General features: G+C 54.9%; 2 protein-coding genes across 12 annotated transcripts in view; one reads left to right on the top strand and one right to left on the bottom strand.

Moving 5' to 3' along the window:
- Positions 1-3,902, bottom strand: part of KIAA0319L (KIAA0319 like) — a 98,457-nt gene extending 94,555 nt beyond the window's left edge. The window contains exons 1-2 of one of the 8 annotated variants that reach the window (XM_073902925.1): positions 3,770-3,867; positions 550-719 (exon numbers count right to left, since the gene is read on the bottom strand). In XM_073902925.1, coding sequence (XP_073759026.1) covers positions 550-691 — 142 coding nt within the window. In that variant the 5' untranslated portion in view covers positions 692-719; positions 3,770-3,867. Of the gene's footprint in view, positions 1-549; positions 720-2,128; positions 2,325-3,418; positions 3,639-3,769 lie in introns of those variants that run through there. The other 7 variants (XM_073902926.1, XM_073902924.1, XM_073902928.1 and 4 more) reach the window with 7 other exon arrangements.
- Positions 3,870-12,688, top strand: NCDN (neurochondrin). 4 transcript variants are annotated; one of them, XM_073902932.1, is made up of 8 exons: positions 3,870-4,104; positions 4,494-4,590; positions 5,333-5,473; positions 6,535-7,503; positions 8,309-8,550; positions 9,124-9,348; positions 9,724-9,866; positions 11,146-12,688. In XM_073902932.1, exons 3-8 carry the CDS (start codon positions 5,351-5,353, stop codon positions 11,580-11,582), a joined length of 2,139 nt encoding a protein of 712 aa, XP_073759033.1. In that variant the 5' UTR covers positions 3,870-4,104; positions 4,494-4,590; positions 5,333-5,350; the 3' UTR covers positions 11,583-12,688. The 4 variants fall into 4 exon arrangements, with proteins under 4 accessions (XP_073759033.1, XP_073759032.1, XP_073759034.1 ...); XM_073902931.1 differs by lacking the exon at positions 4,494-4,590; XM_073902933.1 differs by lacking the exon at positions 4,494-4,590 and having other exon boundaries at positions 5,303-5,473.
- The last annotated feature ends 3,829 nt before the right edge of the window (positions 12,689-16,517 follow it).

Here is a 16,517-nt window from a genome sequence, read left to right as displayed (position 1 = left end):
GACAATAGGTAACTTGCTCAAGGTTTCACAGTTATTAAGTAGAAACATCCAGCTCCAGGACCCAGGTCTTTCCAACTTTCAAATATTTTTCTTTTCATTACATCTTCACCAAATCTTAAAATGATCATGCCAATTCCCCTTTATAAAAAAGAACCCAATTTTGTGTTTCCAAAACAAATAAACCCAACAAACTAAATGTCCACCAAAAGGATGACCATTGGGATGCCTGGGTGGCTCAGTTGGTTAAGCATTTGCCTTTGGCTCAGGTCATGATATCAGGGTCCTAGGATTGAGCCCCACATCGGGCTCCTTGCTCAGCAGGGAGCCTGCTTCTCCCTCTGCCTTCCGCTCCCCCTGCTTGTGCGCTCTCATTCTCTCTCTCTCTCTCTCAAATAAATAAATAAAATCTTAAAACAAAACAAAACACAAAAGGATGACCATTTCTGTCAATTAGCAGATTAGTTTTCTGCCTCCTACTAGTCTTTAATATGAACTGAAAGACTCACAAAGAGTGCCCTTTTTATCTTAAATCTATAAAGAACATGGTACCTGTTGACAACCACAGAGCACTGAAGCAGAAGCAAGTATAAAACAGGTAAAGGCTTCTCAACCATTTCATGGATATCTGCCAACAAAATCCCAATAAAATCCAGGAAACAGGGCTTGGCTTGACTCCCAGCCTCTTCTCCATGGCCTTCCAGACAGGCGGAACCAGTTCACTATAAAGACAGAAAGGGAAGAAATTATATGCCAAGTAATTAATAATTGATTCCTGGAAATGTAGAGTGCTAGAGAATGTGACAGATAAGGGGGAAGAGAAATTTCAAGTTTGTCTTTCACTGCTCATACCTGCCCGTAAATTTTAAACCTGAGCCTTGACAAAGCCTACAATTATCAGGATAAAAACATAGCAAGGGATATGAAATGAATCCACTGTAAAACTGAAACATTTTACATTCTATTATTTTCTAAGCTAACAGTAAATCACCTGTGTGGAAGAATGGAAAAAGCACCAGCCTAAAGAAAAGAAGATCTGAGTTTCAGTTCCAGTTCTGCTACTAAGAGCTTTCTGACTCTGACCAAACACACTTTATCTATGAAGAGTTTGGACTATAGAGGTGCACACCTGAGAGTTTTGTCTAGCTGTGCTTTAAAAAATATTTTCATGTGACTGTCTTTAGGAAACACATGCACTCTCCAGTTTACTACTGCCCCGCCACTATGATCTTAAAAATCTATCCAAGTTACATCTTGATGTCACCTCCCTGATCCCTAGAATCATTTGCAATCCCTGACTTGAATTCATAGATACACTCAACAAATATTTGCACAGTCCTTATTATGTGCTAGACATTATGCTGGCTACTCCGGAATCTAGGAGCTGGATAATTTAGGTCCCTTCCAGAGAAAAAATGATTTTCATCCGTTTCATCTCTCTTATACAACTTCCCTACATTGTATAAATTTTGGCAATACCATGAGGGTTGGTTGGGTTCTGAAGCAATTCAAATTCTTCTGTCCTAAATGTGCACCTGTCACCCACGTGTGGCAAATGACTCCAACCCCCAACCGCAGCCAGCATACAAGGAGATTGGCATCACATGGGTTGGCTATCAAAATTGACTAATACCAGGAAATAGACACATGCACACACAGACACACACACACAGCTGCAAAACTGAGGTACAGCCCACCCAAGAAAAGGCTTTCACCAAGCCTCAAGCATCTGAAGGACTTCTTTCTCATTCACTTCCATCCATTCTGATTTCTAGTAGTTTTGAAGTTCTATGTTAGGAAGCAGGGAGCTGAAAGATGTGTGGGCCAGTGACATGTTCAAGAGATTATGAAATGGAGCCTAAGTTAGAAAGTCTATCCAGCAACTTCTCTAGCCTCCCAAGATGGAACAGCGAGTGTGCATGTGTGTGTGTGTGTGTGTGTGTGCACGGATCTTACCCAACACGTTTCTGCCTACCACAAAAGGATTTAAACTCAAAGTGACTCAACACCTGTCATCAATGGCATGACAGGTGGGCGACAGAAGCATAAAAGAAATGAATAGGTTTTGAAAATGGGAGTAATAAACACCATTGAATTAGCAAGCTGATTAGAAGTGCAATGTCTTACAAACCTTGCATAAGAGAGAGGCAGAGCTCTTTTCAGGTGAACTCCCAACCAGCCATGCCTCTGAAATAAACCTACAATTGCCTAAGGGCACAAATCACTACTGGGTCGTCAAAGCCTTGCTGACTAGAGGCAAGAACAACACATCACCAAGATCCAAACGGTTTGTTATAGAATCAAAGGGTAAAAACCCAGGGAGAGAACACACACCCCCACAATACCTGACAAACGAAAATCTAGAAAAGCTTGCAATAGTTTTGGCATTTAGGGCGTTACAAGTACATCCAAAATAAAAGCACTCTGTTGCAGCAGCTGTTCAGACAGAGCAGGGGGTAATGTTTACTTAATACTTCAGGTTGATGGGGGATGTATCATAGTTCAGTCTGTCAGCTACATACGTGGAACTCCATTTATGTACACAGCGATAAGATATGTTTGAACAACGACAGAGCAAGTCTGAAACAGCCTATTCAGCTGGTATGAGTAATCAACAAGCTCTCAAGAATAAAGCTCTTTTTTAAAAAAAAAAGTCTCAAGATATTTGGGAAAGTTACAGAACAGACTGCCATGAATAACTGCTTGTATATGCAGACATTGTTTTCCAAATTGCTGGAAAAATGAACAGATTGTTCTGGGAGGTCGTCTTTCCAATTTGTTCCTAGCTCCCAGTCTGTTAATCACAGAAGAAAGCACAAGGACAGTCAGCTAATGCTCTTCACTAACTGCATCTATGGTGGTTGAGCACAAGCACCAGGAGGCGAGAGAAGGAAAAGCTTTCCTAGAACCGCCTGAGGTTTTCTCTTTTGACTTCCTTCGTTTCACCTTTGTGCTCACTGTGTAGACACCACAGAACCCCTCCGCGGGAAAGAATTTTCTAAGTCCGGAAGAAGGCAGGTTTCGCATGGTAATTTACACACCGTGCTCAGCCCCGCCCCCCTTATTCTGCATCAACTTTCTATCTTGGTGGGGAGACCAAACACAAGAGACAGCAGCTAAGGGCGAGGCTGCAGAAGTCGAGGGAGGAAGGACAGCGGCGCCCCGAGCCCGGTCAGTCTGTCAAGGGATGGAGGATGGCTGCATGACCAGGCCCGGGCCCGAGAGAAACGGGGTTCAGCCTGGGACTCGAGCTCCGCACCTGCAAAAAGCCAGAAGCAGCTGGCTGCCCCGGCCGGGCCAGGAGCGCCACCTCCGGGTCCCAACACCCGGCCAGCGCACCCTCAGAAACAGCCCGTCCCGCTTGCCCCTCCCCTGAGCTCGTGGCCCTCGGCCTGGCAGCCAGCCGCCCCCGGCCACCTACCGGGGCTCAGGGCCACACAGCGGGGCCCCGGCTCTCGGCAGCCTCCGCCTCCTCCCGGTCCATGGGGTCGGGGCCCCAACCTTCGCTCCCCTCACCCGGAGGAGGAGGAGGAGGAAAAGGAAGAAGGTAGTGCGGGCTCCCCACCCGGACAGCTCCCTCTCGCCTCAGCCTCCCAGGACAGCGACCGCGGCCGGAAACACCGCCTCCTCCCACCTCCCCGGGCTCAACCCGGAAACACACTCTTCATGCTAACCAGTCCTCCTGAGCCCCCCGCCCCCCCCCCCGGAAGCTCAATTCCAGCCGCGAGCCCGAGGGGGAGGAGGGGCAGCGCTGAGGGACAGAACTACGCACGAGCGAAGGAACCTGGGCCCCCAAGCCGTCGCCTCCCGCTCTTCACAGGAAGTGTGCTCCTTCGCCGGCCCTCTGCAAGCCCCAGGCCCCAGACTCGGGCAATACCCACAAGCAAGATGGCGGCAACGGCAGCACCCCCTACGGCTTAACGCCCAGGCGTGCCATTGGCCAGAGCCCGGAGTGAAGGTGCCGCGGATTGGTCGAGAGAGCTGCGGGGGTGGGGGTGGAGCTGCAGCCGCCTGGAGCCGGGAGTGGGCAAAGCGGCGTGAGCAGCGGCCCCAGGCTCCCGGAGCGTCGCGCTCGGAGAAGATTTCGCCGCTCGGGGCCGCAGCCTGGTGAGCTCAGCCCCCTTCAGGCCCTCCCCTGCATCCCAGCCGGGGCCTCGCCGAGCCGGCGCTGATCGATGCCGACACACCCCGGGGACCCTATCGCGACTCCATCGCTCCATATCGCGACATCATCGTGCTCTGTCGAGACTCCATTTTGTCACAGCCCTTTTCAGTATATACCTATATATATATCTTTAATTTGCCCTGTCATCTTTGGGGGCTGTCCATGTCGTGATTTTTGCCGTGATCTCTCCGTGACATCACCGCGCCATCGTGAAGTGTGATCTCATCGCCGCCCTGTCGTGACTTCATCAATGTCGTGTTGTGACCTGGCTGCGGCGGGACAGGTGGTGACCGCCAGGAACCCTCTTCCCCTTCTCATCTCCCCATCTCAGCAGCCCCGCTTCGATTATCCGGCTTTTGGATTCTCCGTTGTCCTGGGAGCTGCCCGGGACCCCTTCTTGCTTCTCCAGCCTCTGCCGGCATCCACAGGCTGGTAGCGGGGCGGGGAGGGTGAGGAGAGGGAACGCAAAGGGTTAATTCTGCTGGTGCTTCTGCTGGTGCTTCTGCTGGTGCTGCTGCTGCTGCTGCAGCTGCAGCTTCTGCCCGAGGGAGGGAAAGGAGAGGAGGCAAGGAGCCTGCGGGGGCGATTGAGAGCCCTGGCTGGAGGGGTGGGGTCCCCAGAGGGGCCTCCAAGCCTTCCCTGGTCAGCACCCTGCGTCCTCACTTCTGCTGAAGCTTGTCTTCTGTCTGTTCTGGAGAGGGGAGGGGAAGGGAAACCTAGGATGCCCTTTTCCCTCATGTCAGCCTGAGTCCGGATAATCGAACTTCACCCATGTATGTCTCCATTCCTTCCTGTCTGTCCTCACCACTCCCTCCTGGTATGCCTGGGTGGAGGGAGATGAAACCAGGCCTCTGGTGCCAGGGGCCAGCTGAGCAGTGGGGCCAGCCCCCTCCCACTCCTGGGAAATTGGTAAGGAGAGCTGTCCAGCTGAGCAGCAGGATGCATGGCCCTTCCTTCCCGCTTTCTGGAGGTGACCTTGGACCAGGGTCCCTTCTTCACCCCTAAGGACTTGAGGGTCCAGTGCCTTTAAGGGGCTGCCACAAGGGAGGTCAGTCTTGTGCACCCCATCCCTCCTGGTCCCTCCCTCTGTGCTAATCCCTCCCTCCATCCTCCACTCCCACCCCCACCCCTCCTCTGCAGAGGGATGCTCAGTCCCTCTTGTGTTCACAGTTGGGCAAGGCGGGCATCATGGCCTCGGATTGTGAGCCAGCTCTGAACCAGGCAGAGAGCCGAAACCCCACCCTGGAGCGCTACCTGGGAGCCCTCCGTGAGGCCAAGAATGACAGCGAGCAGTTTGCTGCCCTGCTGCTAGTAAGGAACTGACTGAAAATCGGGAGGTGGGAAGGGCTGGGTGGTTGGACCCCCTAGGAATGGGGACAAAAAGTCCCCAAGGATACATAGGTGGTGCTGGCATTCCTGGAGGCACCAAAGAAGGCCCCAGATGCCTACCTTTGGACTCTTCTTTGCTCCCCCTGAGTATGGGGGCAAAGGGGAAAATGGGGCTGAATAAGGCCTGGGGCCCTGGGAGCCTTGGAGGAGGCTGCCTGGGTCTGCTCTCTGGGGCGTCCCAGAGCAGATGGGAGCTGACTCATAGGGTGACAGCAGCAGGTAGTAACTAGTGCAGAGTACTTGAGGGCTGGGGATGCTTGCTCTGGGGGTGGAGAGAGTAGCAGAACCAGAAGTAACTGGGAAGGGGTCCCAGAGGATGGCCCGGATGGCAGTGGGTAGGTCTAGGGTGAAGATGCTGGTCTGGGGCTTAGCCCTGTTGGAACAACCAAGCTGGGGCCAGCAGAGCAGGAGCTGCAGTGCTGGGAAGGAGGGGTTGATGTGTGGGGGGTGAAGGGAGGAGGGAGTACAGTCGCTGCTTGTTTGCCATGGCAACAGGGAGAAGGCTCCAGAGTCAAGGGCTCACACTGCAGCAGAGGAGGTGTTGAGGTGAAATGTACGGGGAAATGTTTTGACAGGCAGAGTGGCGAGACTCAGGAGCCATTTCCCCTGAGAAGGTGGTGGGAATGGATCCGAGGCTTCTCTGTGGGGAGCAATTAGGGAGAGACCCTAAATCCATGGGAGATTTTAAACTGAGCTCTAAGCCCAACTCAGGTTGTCGGCATCTTAGATTAGATATCAGGAAGAACTTCCCAAATGACCAGGTAATGAAACGGCAGAACCTCCCTTCTGTGGAGATAATAACAGATGAGGTATCCCAGAGGTCACAATCGTCTTGTCTCCCAGGGGAGAGAGGAGCTGGATGAAATGACCTCTGGCCCCCAGTGCGAGTCGCCTTCCATGACCTAATCTTGCTAATGGTCAGCGCCCCAGGGTGCAGAGGGCAGTCTTCCTTTCATCCTGCTGATAGCACATACCCCCCTTAGGTGACCAAGGCAGTCAAAGCAGGTGACATCGATGCCAAAACTCGACGGCGGATCTTCGACGCTGTAGGCTTCACCTTCCCCAATCGTCTCCTGACCACCAAGGAGGCGCCAGATGGCTGCCCTGACCATGTTCTCCGAGCCCTGGGTGTGGCTCTACTGGCCTGCTTCTGCAGTGACCCTGAACTGGCCGCCCATCCCCAGGTCCTGAACAAGATCCCCATCCTTAGCACCTTCCTCACTGCCCGGGGGGACCCGGATGATGCTGCTCGCCGTTCCATGATCGATGACACCTACCAGTGCCTGACAGCTGTGGCGGGCACACCCCGTGGGCCCCGGCACCTCATTGCTGGGGGCACCGTGTCCGCCCTGTGTCAAGCATACCTGGGGCACGGCTATGGCTTTGACCAGGCCCTGGCACTTCTAGTGGGCCTGCTGGCAGCTGCTGAGACCCAGTGCTGGAAGGAGGCGGAGCCTGACCTCCTGGCTGTGTTGCGGGGCCTCAGTGAAGATTTCCAGAAAGCCGAGGATGCCAGCAAATTCGAGCTCTGCCAACTGCTGCCCCTCTTCCTGCCCCCGACAACCGTGCCCTCGGAATGCCTCCGGGATCTGCAGGCCGGGCTGGCACGCATCCTGGGCAGCAAGCTGAGCTCCTGGCAGCGCAACCCCGCATTAAAGCTGGCAGCCCGCCTGGCGCATGCCTGCGGCTCCGACTGGATCCCAGCGGGCAGCTCCGGGAGCAAGTTCCTGGCCCTGCTGGTGAATCTGGCGTGTGTGGAGGTACGGCTGGCTCTGGAGGAGACAGGCACAGAAGTAAAAGAGGATGTGGTGACCGCCTGCTATGCCCTCATGGAGTTGGGGATCCAGGAATGCACCCGCTGTGAGCAGTCGCTGCTCAAGGAGCCACAGAAGGTGCAGCTCGTGAGCATTATGAAGGAGGCCATCGGGGCTGTCATCCACTATCTGCAGCAGGTGAGGGTACAGCGGCCCACAGCGGGAGCCTAGTGTCAGGGATGGGGCCGGGGCGGAAGGCAAGGCAAAGGGGGACTGCGGTATGGCAGCAGCGGAACGGAATGGGGCGAGGGCAAGATGCCCACTCTGAGGGCTGATCCTGCAGCACTCCCGGGAGTAGTGTGGCCGAGCCTCCCTCTCCCTCCCCCCGCCGAGCCTCCACACAAGCACCATACCACACACCATATGTGCACTCACATCACAGTACACACACACGCACACACACAACACAGTGACTTCCCACTCACAACCCTCCCCCCGGTACACACGCACACCAAATCGAAGCAGTCTGTTCCGCTCAACCTCTCGCATTGTTTCATGCACCTGCACATGCAGACTTGTACCAGAGCCAGGCAAAGGAGCGGGGCTGCTGGTTCCTGACCTCTGGAGAGGTTCAGCTAACTCCTCCCAGGTCAGAGCTGCTATAGAGGGAGTGTCTGGTTAGCTTGGGACCTGTGAGTTACCTTGGAGCCATGAGCTACTTTAGAGGTGGGGGGGCCGAGTTGAGCCCCAGGGAGTGTGGGGACATGTTGTCTGAAGTCCAGTTCCCTCAGCACACATGCCCCGAGGGCCTGCTCTGTGCCAGGCCCCTGTTGGGTGTGTCTTTGCCATGCACCAGGTGCTGGGGACCCGGGGCCCCCCCTTTGAAGGGCTCTCAGGCCAGAATTCCCTGCTAGTTGTGGTATTCCTAGGCTGGCCGGCATGCTGTCCCGGCCGGGGAGGGCCTCTGGTCCTGCTCCATCTCACGGGGGTCCCGTGGCAACAGGTGGGGCCAGAGAAGCAGAAGGAGCCCTTTGTGTTTGCTTCGGTGCGGATCCTGGGGGCCTGGCTGGCCGAGGAGACCTCGTCCCTGCGCAAGGAGGTCTGCCAGCTGCTGCCCTTCCTTGTGCGCTACGCCAAGACCCTCTACGAGGAGGCTGAGGAGGCGAATGACCTCTCCCAGCAGGTGGCCACCCTGGCCATCTCCCCCACCACCCCAGGGCCCACCTGGCCAGGGGATGCTCTCCGGTGAGTTTGTAGTTAGTCTGTCCAGCCAGACTGTTCTAAAGAAAAGTGTCACAGGGGGACACGTCTGCTCCCCCCCACCCCCGACTGGTCTGTGCCAGGCTTCCTGATTGGGGCATGAGATTTCCTTTAGGATTATTTCTGGTTTCGGGGGGGGGGGGGGTGCGGTTGTTCCCGCAGGACAAGTCTTAACTTGCCCGGCCCAGATCTGTCTATAGAGAACTCACGTTTATTGAGCAGTTACTACACGCCAGGCATTTTGCTCTACCCTTTATCCAAACAATCTCATCCGGTCCACACAGCAAATCTATGAGAGAAGTCTCATCCGCATCTTCAGGATGAGCAAACTGAGACTCAAGGTTAAAGTAACTGGCCCACACGCACACCACGTGGCAGAGCCCGAGTTTGAGCCCAGGCCCGCAAGGCACCACAGCATGGGCGTTCTCTACGGGACCCAAAAGGCCGGGTCCTTTTCCCCTGCTTTCATTTCTTCCCGGTGGGATGCCCCAAAAAAGGGAATCCTTGTACCTTCATCTGTCCCCACCCCTTACACATCTGTTCCTTCCACACCCCCAGGCTCCTTCTGCCCGGCTGGTGCCATCTGACTGTCGAAGATGGGCCCCGGGAGATCCTGATCAAGGAGGGAGCCCCCTCACTTCTCTGCAAGTATTTCTTGCAGCAGTGGGAACTCACATCCCCGGGCCACGATACCTCAGTGCTGCCTGACAGCGTGGAGATCGGCCTGCAGACCTGCTGTCACATCTTCCTCAACCTTGTGGTCACCGCACCAGGGCTGATCAAGTGAGGCCGGGGAGGAGGTTGGAGGAAGCAAGGGGGGCTGCTCAGACTTGCCTCAGATCTCCGTCTCGACTTTGCTTCCCTGTGCCCATGGGTTCCTGTTAGTGTTAGAATGAAAGGCTCTCAGAATAGAGCCACCCCACACAAGGATTTGGCATGTCTGGAACCCCTCTGGGCATGTCTACCTGCTCCAGCCATAATCCAGTCTCTGCTCCTCAGAGGTCATGAATGGGCCCACAGTTAACTATTAACCCTGCTGCCTCATTTCTTGCCAAACCCTGCCTGGTGAAACTGGGAGCCGAGAATCCCAGGTGTTCCCAGGCCTTGGTCTAGCTCAGTCAGCCCCCCTCCCCCATCTTTCCTTCCCTTTCTCCCCAGGCGAGATGCCTGCTTCACATCTCTCATGAACACCCTGATGACATCACTGCCCGCACTAGTGCAGCAGCATGGAAGGCTGCTTCTGGCTGCCAATGTGGCCACCCTGGGCCTCCTCATGGCCCGGCTCCTCAGCACCTCGCCAGGTAAGCCCCGGGGACCCAGGCCTAATAGATAGGGGCAAAAGATCTGGGTGGACCTGTTGTCTTCTGGGCATAAGTCCCCATTTTCAAGGAATGGTTTTAACAGAATTTTCCAGTCGAGAGGAAATCTCTCAAGTGTGTCTCCATCCCCCACCCTACCCCACCCTTTTCCACAAATGATAACATTCTCTTTCTTCTGAAGACTTTGAAGTACATCTAGTGGGTGTAAGTACAGGCCCGCTCGGAGGCAGAGGCATAGGCACCTGGAGTGCCCAGCAGCCCAAGGAGTCTGAATCCAGGGTTTTCAAGGTGGAGCCGCCCCCACCCAGGCCTTGAGTCAGAAACCTGATTCCTCCCATTGAGGTTTTTCTCTGCTCAACACCTCACCTCCCTCGTGACAGGCTTCAGCACTTTGGTGCACCTCTGCACATACTTCTCCGCATCCCTGCCTCCCTCTGGGTGTGTGCGGGGTGGGGGTGGGGGGACGTCCCTCCAGCCCCTGCCTGCCCTCCGTGTCTCCCACTTGGGCTGTGGGTGTCTGCTTGGGTCCCTCTGTCCCCGCCTGTTCCCTGTGCCCCATCTGTCAGGTTGGAGGAGCTGAGCAGATGCCCGGGAACAGGGCGTATGGAGCCTGTACCCTCAGCTGTCTCTCTGGTCCTTGTGCGGGGGGGGGGGGGGGGGGGGGGATCCCAGCAGGGTCCCCCAGCAGGTGGGAAGGGAGCATGTCCTAGTGGACCCCGAGCCGCCCCGGAGTAGGGCCTCAGTGCTGTTCACCCACAAATGCCACCAGGTTGGACTGACAGCCTCCCCGAGAGGGTCTGGAGTACAGGGGTGAGCCCCTGCACGGCCAATAGGCAAAGCCCCGTCACCAGCTCCTGGCCCCCCCCCTCTGGCGCCCTCTTCTGGCCCAAGAATCAAATTGGTGCGACCGCCCTCCCCGGGAGGAGCTCTCTAGGCCCAGCCACGCTCCCCTCTCTACCCTGGCTGCAGGAAGGGCTGACCCTGAAGTTGAGTGTACCAAGATTATTACATTTAATTCTCACAACGGATTTCTAAGATTAGCACTGTTGGCCCCGTTTTGCAAGTAGGGAAACGAGAGCCAGGAAAGTGGATTACCCAAGGTCACCCCGTGAAGTCCAAGGTAGGGCTTGAGCCCAGGCAGGCTGACGGCAGGCTGTGCTTGGGGCTCCCGGAGGGTGTCCGCACAAGAGGGGAAGGCAAGGGCCCGGGAGAGCAGCCAGCCTGCCGGCCTCACGCGCCCTCTGCCCCCCTTGCCTTCCAGCTATGCAGGGAACGCCAGCCTCCCGAGGTTTCTTCGCGGCCGCCATCCTCTTCCTATCACAGTCCCACGTGGCGCGGGCCACGCCCGGCTCGGACCAGGCGGTGCTGGTGCTGTCCCCCGACTACGAGGGCATCTGGGCCGACCTGCAGGAGCTCTGGTTCCTGGGCATGCAGGCCTTCACGGGCTGCGTGCCGCTGCTGCCCTGGCTGGCGCCCGCTGCCCTGCGCTCCCGCTGGCCACAGGAGCTGCTCCAGCTGCTCGGCAGCGTCAGCCCCAGCTCTGTCAAGCCCGAGATGGTGGCCGCCTATCAGGGCGTCCTGGTGGAGCTGGCACGGGCCAACCGGCTGTGCCGGGAGGCCATGCGGCTGCAGGCAGGTGAGGAGACAGCCAGCCACTACCGCATGGCCGCCCTGGAGCAGTGCCTGTCGGAGCCCTGAGCGGGTGTCCACTGGGGACAGACCCGGGGCGGGGGGGTGGGCAGCAAGGGAAAGAGGGAGGAGGCATCTTCCCTGAAGCCCCCAAACTGGGCCCCCCCTCCCCAAGCTCCCCCCCCAACACCCCAGCTTTCTGGCTTTTCTGAGGGCAAGGGCAGGGTGCCCACCCCTCAAGTGTAAGGAACTGCGTCCAGCCTCCTGGGCCCCCGTGGGGGCAGGGATTGCTTGGAAATCAACGTGGCTGTCCCTGTCAGGCCGGGGAAGGTTGGAGCAGCCCCCCAGGGAGGGGGGCACTGGGTGTCGTCATTGTGCCCTCTGTCAGGCTCCTCCAGGGGAGGGAGGCCCCGGGGTGGGATAGGGCTGGCGGGAACTTGGCTGCCTTAGCCCATGTGCCCTGCCGGCCAGGGCGTGGGCTCCCCTAGGCTGTGGTGACCCCTGTAGCCTCCCAGGTCCACGTCCTTCAAATTGGCCATTCGGCTCTTGCCCTCGGCCCCTTGGGCAGAGAGCAGACTCAGGCCACCGACATCATAGTTCTTCCTATCAAAATCAATGACCCAGGGTCTGAACTGCCCCATCCTTCCAGGAAATCCTGGGGCAGACAAGCCTGGTATGGGGGTGGGGAAACCTCCTTCCACCTGAGCTTCCTTGAGGGGACCCAGGAGTCCTTAGGCCCTGGCCTCTAAGCTTTTGTGTCATGTTACAGGAGAGTGACGATGGGGGTTGGGGGTTTATTTATTTTGCCTGTCCTTATCCCTGTTTGGACACCTGAGCATCTGATCCCTGTCCCCCCTAGTGCCATCTGGCTTTGCTGGAGCCAGGAACAGGAGGGACACTTCCCCAGAATCCGCATGTTTCCCTAGTGATTGCACCCCATCACCATCGCAGTGCCTGGCTCTAATTCCCACCCCTGCTTAGGATTCCTCTCTGCAGAGAGACGCGACTGGCGGCTCCAACAGGGACTACCTTTCTTAGGAACCCCGGGGGACCCTCCCCCGAACCTGATCCCTCGCTTCCACCCCCCCTTCCCTCCCCCAGTGCGTTCTGTGATCGCCAAGTTCAAAGCTGTGCACATGCGGACACTCAATAAATGTTCATTGGTGACAAGATGGTCCTTGTGTGGTCTGTCCTGCACCTTCTCTCTTCCTTCCAGACTCTAGCAGCTCACAACTACCATTTGCTGAGCACATGCCCTGCCACACACATTTCACAAGTGTTCTCTCATGTAGCCTGCCCGAGAATCCTGTGACACAGGCATTATCCCGATTTTACAGGTGAAGACACTTAGACATGAGCAGGTGGTTGGCTCAAGGTGATGCGCTAGTAAGTGTCAGAGCCAAGACCGGGCAGGCCGTGGACTCCTCAGCCCACACCCTGCACCTGGAGAGCAGGATGGCAAACTCCAATGCTGAGGGGGCCAGGCCTAGTGGGCCTTTGGGGCTCTTGTGTACAAATGAAGAGCTGACGTGAAGGGCCACCAAGTACTGCTATATCCTCCAATTTTTAAAGACAAGTCAGAAACCCTCATTTTTATGCAAAATCTGATTTTTGAATGTTGATAATGGGTTTTTTAATGAAATCACTGCTGCCCCAACAACATCTCCAGGCCAAACATGGCTTTTAGGCAACCAGCTGTTCACCTCTGGGTGTCTTTTGTTTTTTTAAGATTTTATTTGACAGAGCACAAGCAGGGGGAGTGGCAGAAGGAGAGGGAGAAGCAGGCTCCCTGGTGCCGGGAGCCCAATGTGGGGCTCACTGTGGGGCTCGATCTCAGGACCCTGGGATCATGACCCAAGCTGAAGGCAGACACTTAACTGACCGAGCCACCCAGGTCGCCTCTGTTCACCTCTGTTCTATGCCAAGTGAGAAGGGGAAGGGGCCTGAGAGCTTCAGGGGGAGGCTGGAGCCAAGCACCCACTGTTCACCAGGCCTGAGCCAAAGCTGCCAGACCGGAACCGGACCAGCCCCCAGCCCACACTTGGCAGACATCTCTACCTAGGCCCTCAAGCCAATAAGCATTCACTGAGCATGTCCCACGTGCTTCTCTGTGGTTGGCTACGCATAGACAGAGGAACATTATTTATTAGATGTACTGAAAGTCATGTTCTTAGCATGGATTCCCTGGGGAAAACATGAAAAGACAGACCCTGCTGTCAAGCAGCTTAAAATCTAGAGAGGAAAAAATAAATAAAATAAAATCTAGAGAGGAAACAGACAAGGCATCAGTCCCTAGAGGTGTAATCAGTTGCTTCTAGGGGGGTCTGAGCAAAGTATGGCTGGAGCATGAGGAGGCCCTCAGCCTGGCTGAGTAAGTCTGAGAAAGCTCAGGAAGCATTTGCTCTGAGACCTGGGGGTGAGGAGAGGCTTGCCAGGTAGACAAGCAGAGGAACAGCTGCTATACAGGCATGCAAGTTTCAGAACTGCAAGTAGCTCCTTGTTGCTACAGCGGAGAGTGTGAAGTGGGGTGAGGTTGGACCAGTGGGCATGCACCAGATCTTCCAAGTCCTGACATGTCGTGCTCAGAGGCTTAAATGTGGGATCATGCTGAGATTTTTTAGCGGACTGAATGTGATCCAGTTTGCATTTTTGAAAGATGACTGGCTGCAAGGGGGACAACTGAGGCAGGGAGCTCAGAGAGGAAGTACTAAGTCTGAACTAACCGGTGGCAGTGAAGATGGAGAAAATCTAGGTAGGAATTAGTTAATAGGGCTTGGTGATTAACTGGAAGTGAGGAGGGATAAAGAGCCCTCCTAGATACCTGATCTGGGCCACTAAGTGGATAATGGGGCCATTCACTGTCACCGGGAACACTGGGAAACAGGTTAATGCAAAATACAAGCTCATTTTGGTAAATGGTGAGTTTGTGCTGCTTGTGGAATATCCAGGGGTCAGTTGCTTTCTGCAGTCTGGAGCTCAGAGAGGTCTGGGTGAGTGACAAATTTGGCAGTTGTCAGTGTAGAGTCTTAAAGTCATGGGAGTGACTGAGATCATCTGGGGAAGTAGTAAGAGAAGGGAAGCGCCCAGAGCAAGGGGCAACCACCTATGGTCTGGGCTCTCGAAGTACTCACCCTCCTGAGGTGGAGGAGCCAAGCCCTGCAGAAAGACTTATAAGACAAGGCCGACTGTGCTCTGTACTTTAGTGAGTGATGGCTCAGAGAGTTCTGGGTTCCTGAGTGGGGGAAGGGGCTAGGCTAACTTAACAAGACCAAGCTTGCTCTTCTTGGTAATTCAGCTGCGAGGGAGAAAGGGGGACATGAGCTGCAGTTGTGAGGTATAACCACCAGGTGGCGCCTCAGCATCTCCTTGTGCCAGGCAGGTATTCTCCCACTCTGCAAACACCCAGCCAGGCCCAGAGCAGGAGATTGCCAAAGGCTGGGAGGAGGGTGGCTGTGTCAATAAAGGAGGCAGGCCTGAGTTTTTTCTTAACGTCAACTCCAAATGCAAGCTTGCTTCTTGAAAAGAGAGGGAAAGATTTGAGCCTGGGAGAAGAGCAATATGCCAAGTATGCCAAATGGGAGTCTAGGATGTCTGAACATGAGCACCTATGTGTCAATATATGTCCTGTGTTCCCATGTGTAAGTATCCCAAGAGTGTCTCTAGATATGTCATATGCCCCACGTGCCCAGAAGAGTCTGCATGTGTACTGCTGTGCACATCCCAGGCCTCCATGGGTGCACGCCTGTCCCAGAGAGAGGGCAAACAGCAATGCCCACCTCCATGCCTCAGAAAGTGAGGAGTCCCTTGGCCCTGAAAGAGAAGAGCAACAGAGTCTGCAGCCATCAGACCCTGTAGTTTTTAGAAGCCCCCAAAGCAGGAGCAGATCATGAACATCTGTCTCCCCATTAGCCATAAGCAAAATCATTTACCAGATGATCTCCTCAGATTATACCTGGTTTCTCTGTCTATCTACCCAGGGTCATGTTCACAAGAAGGCTTTCTAAAAAGACCCCTCAGTCAGCTGAGGAATTCACAAACTCATCCATTCATCATTTATTTAATAAGCATTCACTGAGCACTTGCCATGCACCAAAGCCAGTGCAGGACACATTCTCGGTCTCTCCTCTCATCTTCTTGTGGAATAGTTTGTGAGGCAGAAAAGAAAAATCAGTTGCAGCTGGAATGCTGGTTAGGGTGCTTAAACTTTTTTTCCCTGAAGATGGGCCATGAGGAGCCTCGGGAGAGTTTTCAGCAGGAAGGTTACATGGTCCACTCACTCTTACCACTAAGTAGAATAGGAAGCGTGTCAGAAGGGTAATGAATGAAGGCAGGAGACCAGCCAAGGGGTTGTTGTCATGGTCTAGACAGTAGTTCTCAAACCTTACTAAGCTTCTGAGTCACCTTATAAGTTTATTAAGACAAAGATTTCCAGTCCCCACGCTCAAAGTTATTGATTCAGTAGGTCCGGGGTGAAGTCCAAGGAGTGGCGCTTGTAACAAGTTCGCAGAGGCTGCTGGTGATGCCAGCCAAGGAAACATGCTTTGAGGACTACTGGTCTGTGAGAAAGAGTATGGGAGCCCAAACGGCTGACAGAGGGTTGGAGAGAGACATGTAAGGTTAGATATGACAACACTCCATGAGGACTAGCTTATGAAGGTGAAGGGAAAGTCAGAGTCTGGGCTGACTCTGTTTTTCATTTGAAGGATGGTGGTGCCATGTACGGAGCTGTAAACCCAGGGGAAGAAGAAGGCTGGGGTGGGTGGCAGGGGTGGAGGGCACGCTGAGTTCACGTGTGGACTTGGAAAGTTTCAGATGGCTGCAACGAGATGCCTGGAAGAAATATCTGCCTGGCAATTGCATCTGTGGGTCCGAATGTCTAGTGAGAGATACAGACTGGATATAACAAGGTTGAGAGATAGCAGCTGACTAGCAGTCACTAAAATCTCGAGAAGGAATGAATTCACTCACTCAAGAAGAGTGTAGACAGGAAGAAAAGGCCGAAGT

The sequence above is a fragment of the Callorhinus ursinus genome, unplaced genomic scaffold (genome assembly GCF_003265705.2).
Source record: "Callorhinus ursinus isolate GAN/ISIS: 27379988/994484 unplaced genomic scaffold, GSC_fseal_2.0 scaffold18, whole genome shotgun sequence".
In the NCBI taxonomy this organism is placed as follows: Eukaryota; Metazoa; Chordata; class Mammalia; order Carnivora; family Otariidae; genus Callorhinus; species Callorhinus ursinus.
Note: the sequence above shows the minus strand (reverse complement) of the source record. Positions and strands in the feature narration are given on the sequence as shown.

Coding starts and splice junctions, on each gene's coding strand:
- NCDN (XM_025856720.2), top strand. CDS start 4,413: ATGTCGTGTTGTGACCTGGCTGCGGCGGGACAG. Junction 5,474..6,534: donor AGTTTGCTGCCCTGCTGCTA/GTAAGGAACTGA, acceptor TACCCCCCTTAG/GTGACCAAGGCAGTCAAAGC. Junction 7,504..8,308: donor TCATCCACTATCTGCAGCAG/GTGAGGGTACAG, acceptor CCGTGGCAACAG/GTGGGGCCAGAGAAGCAGAA.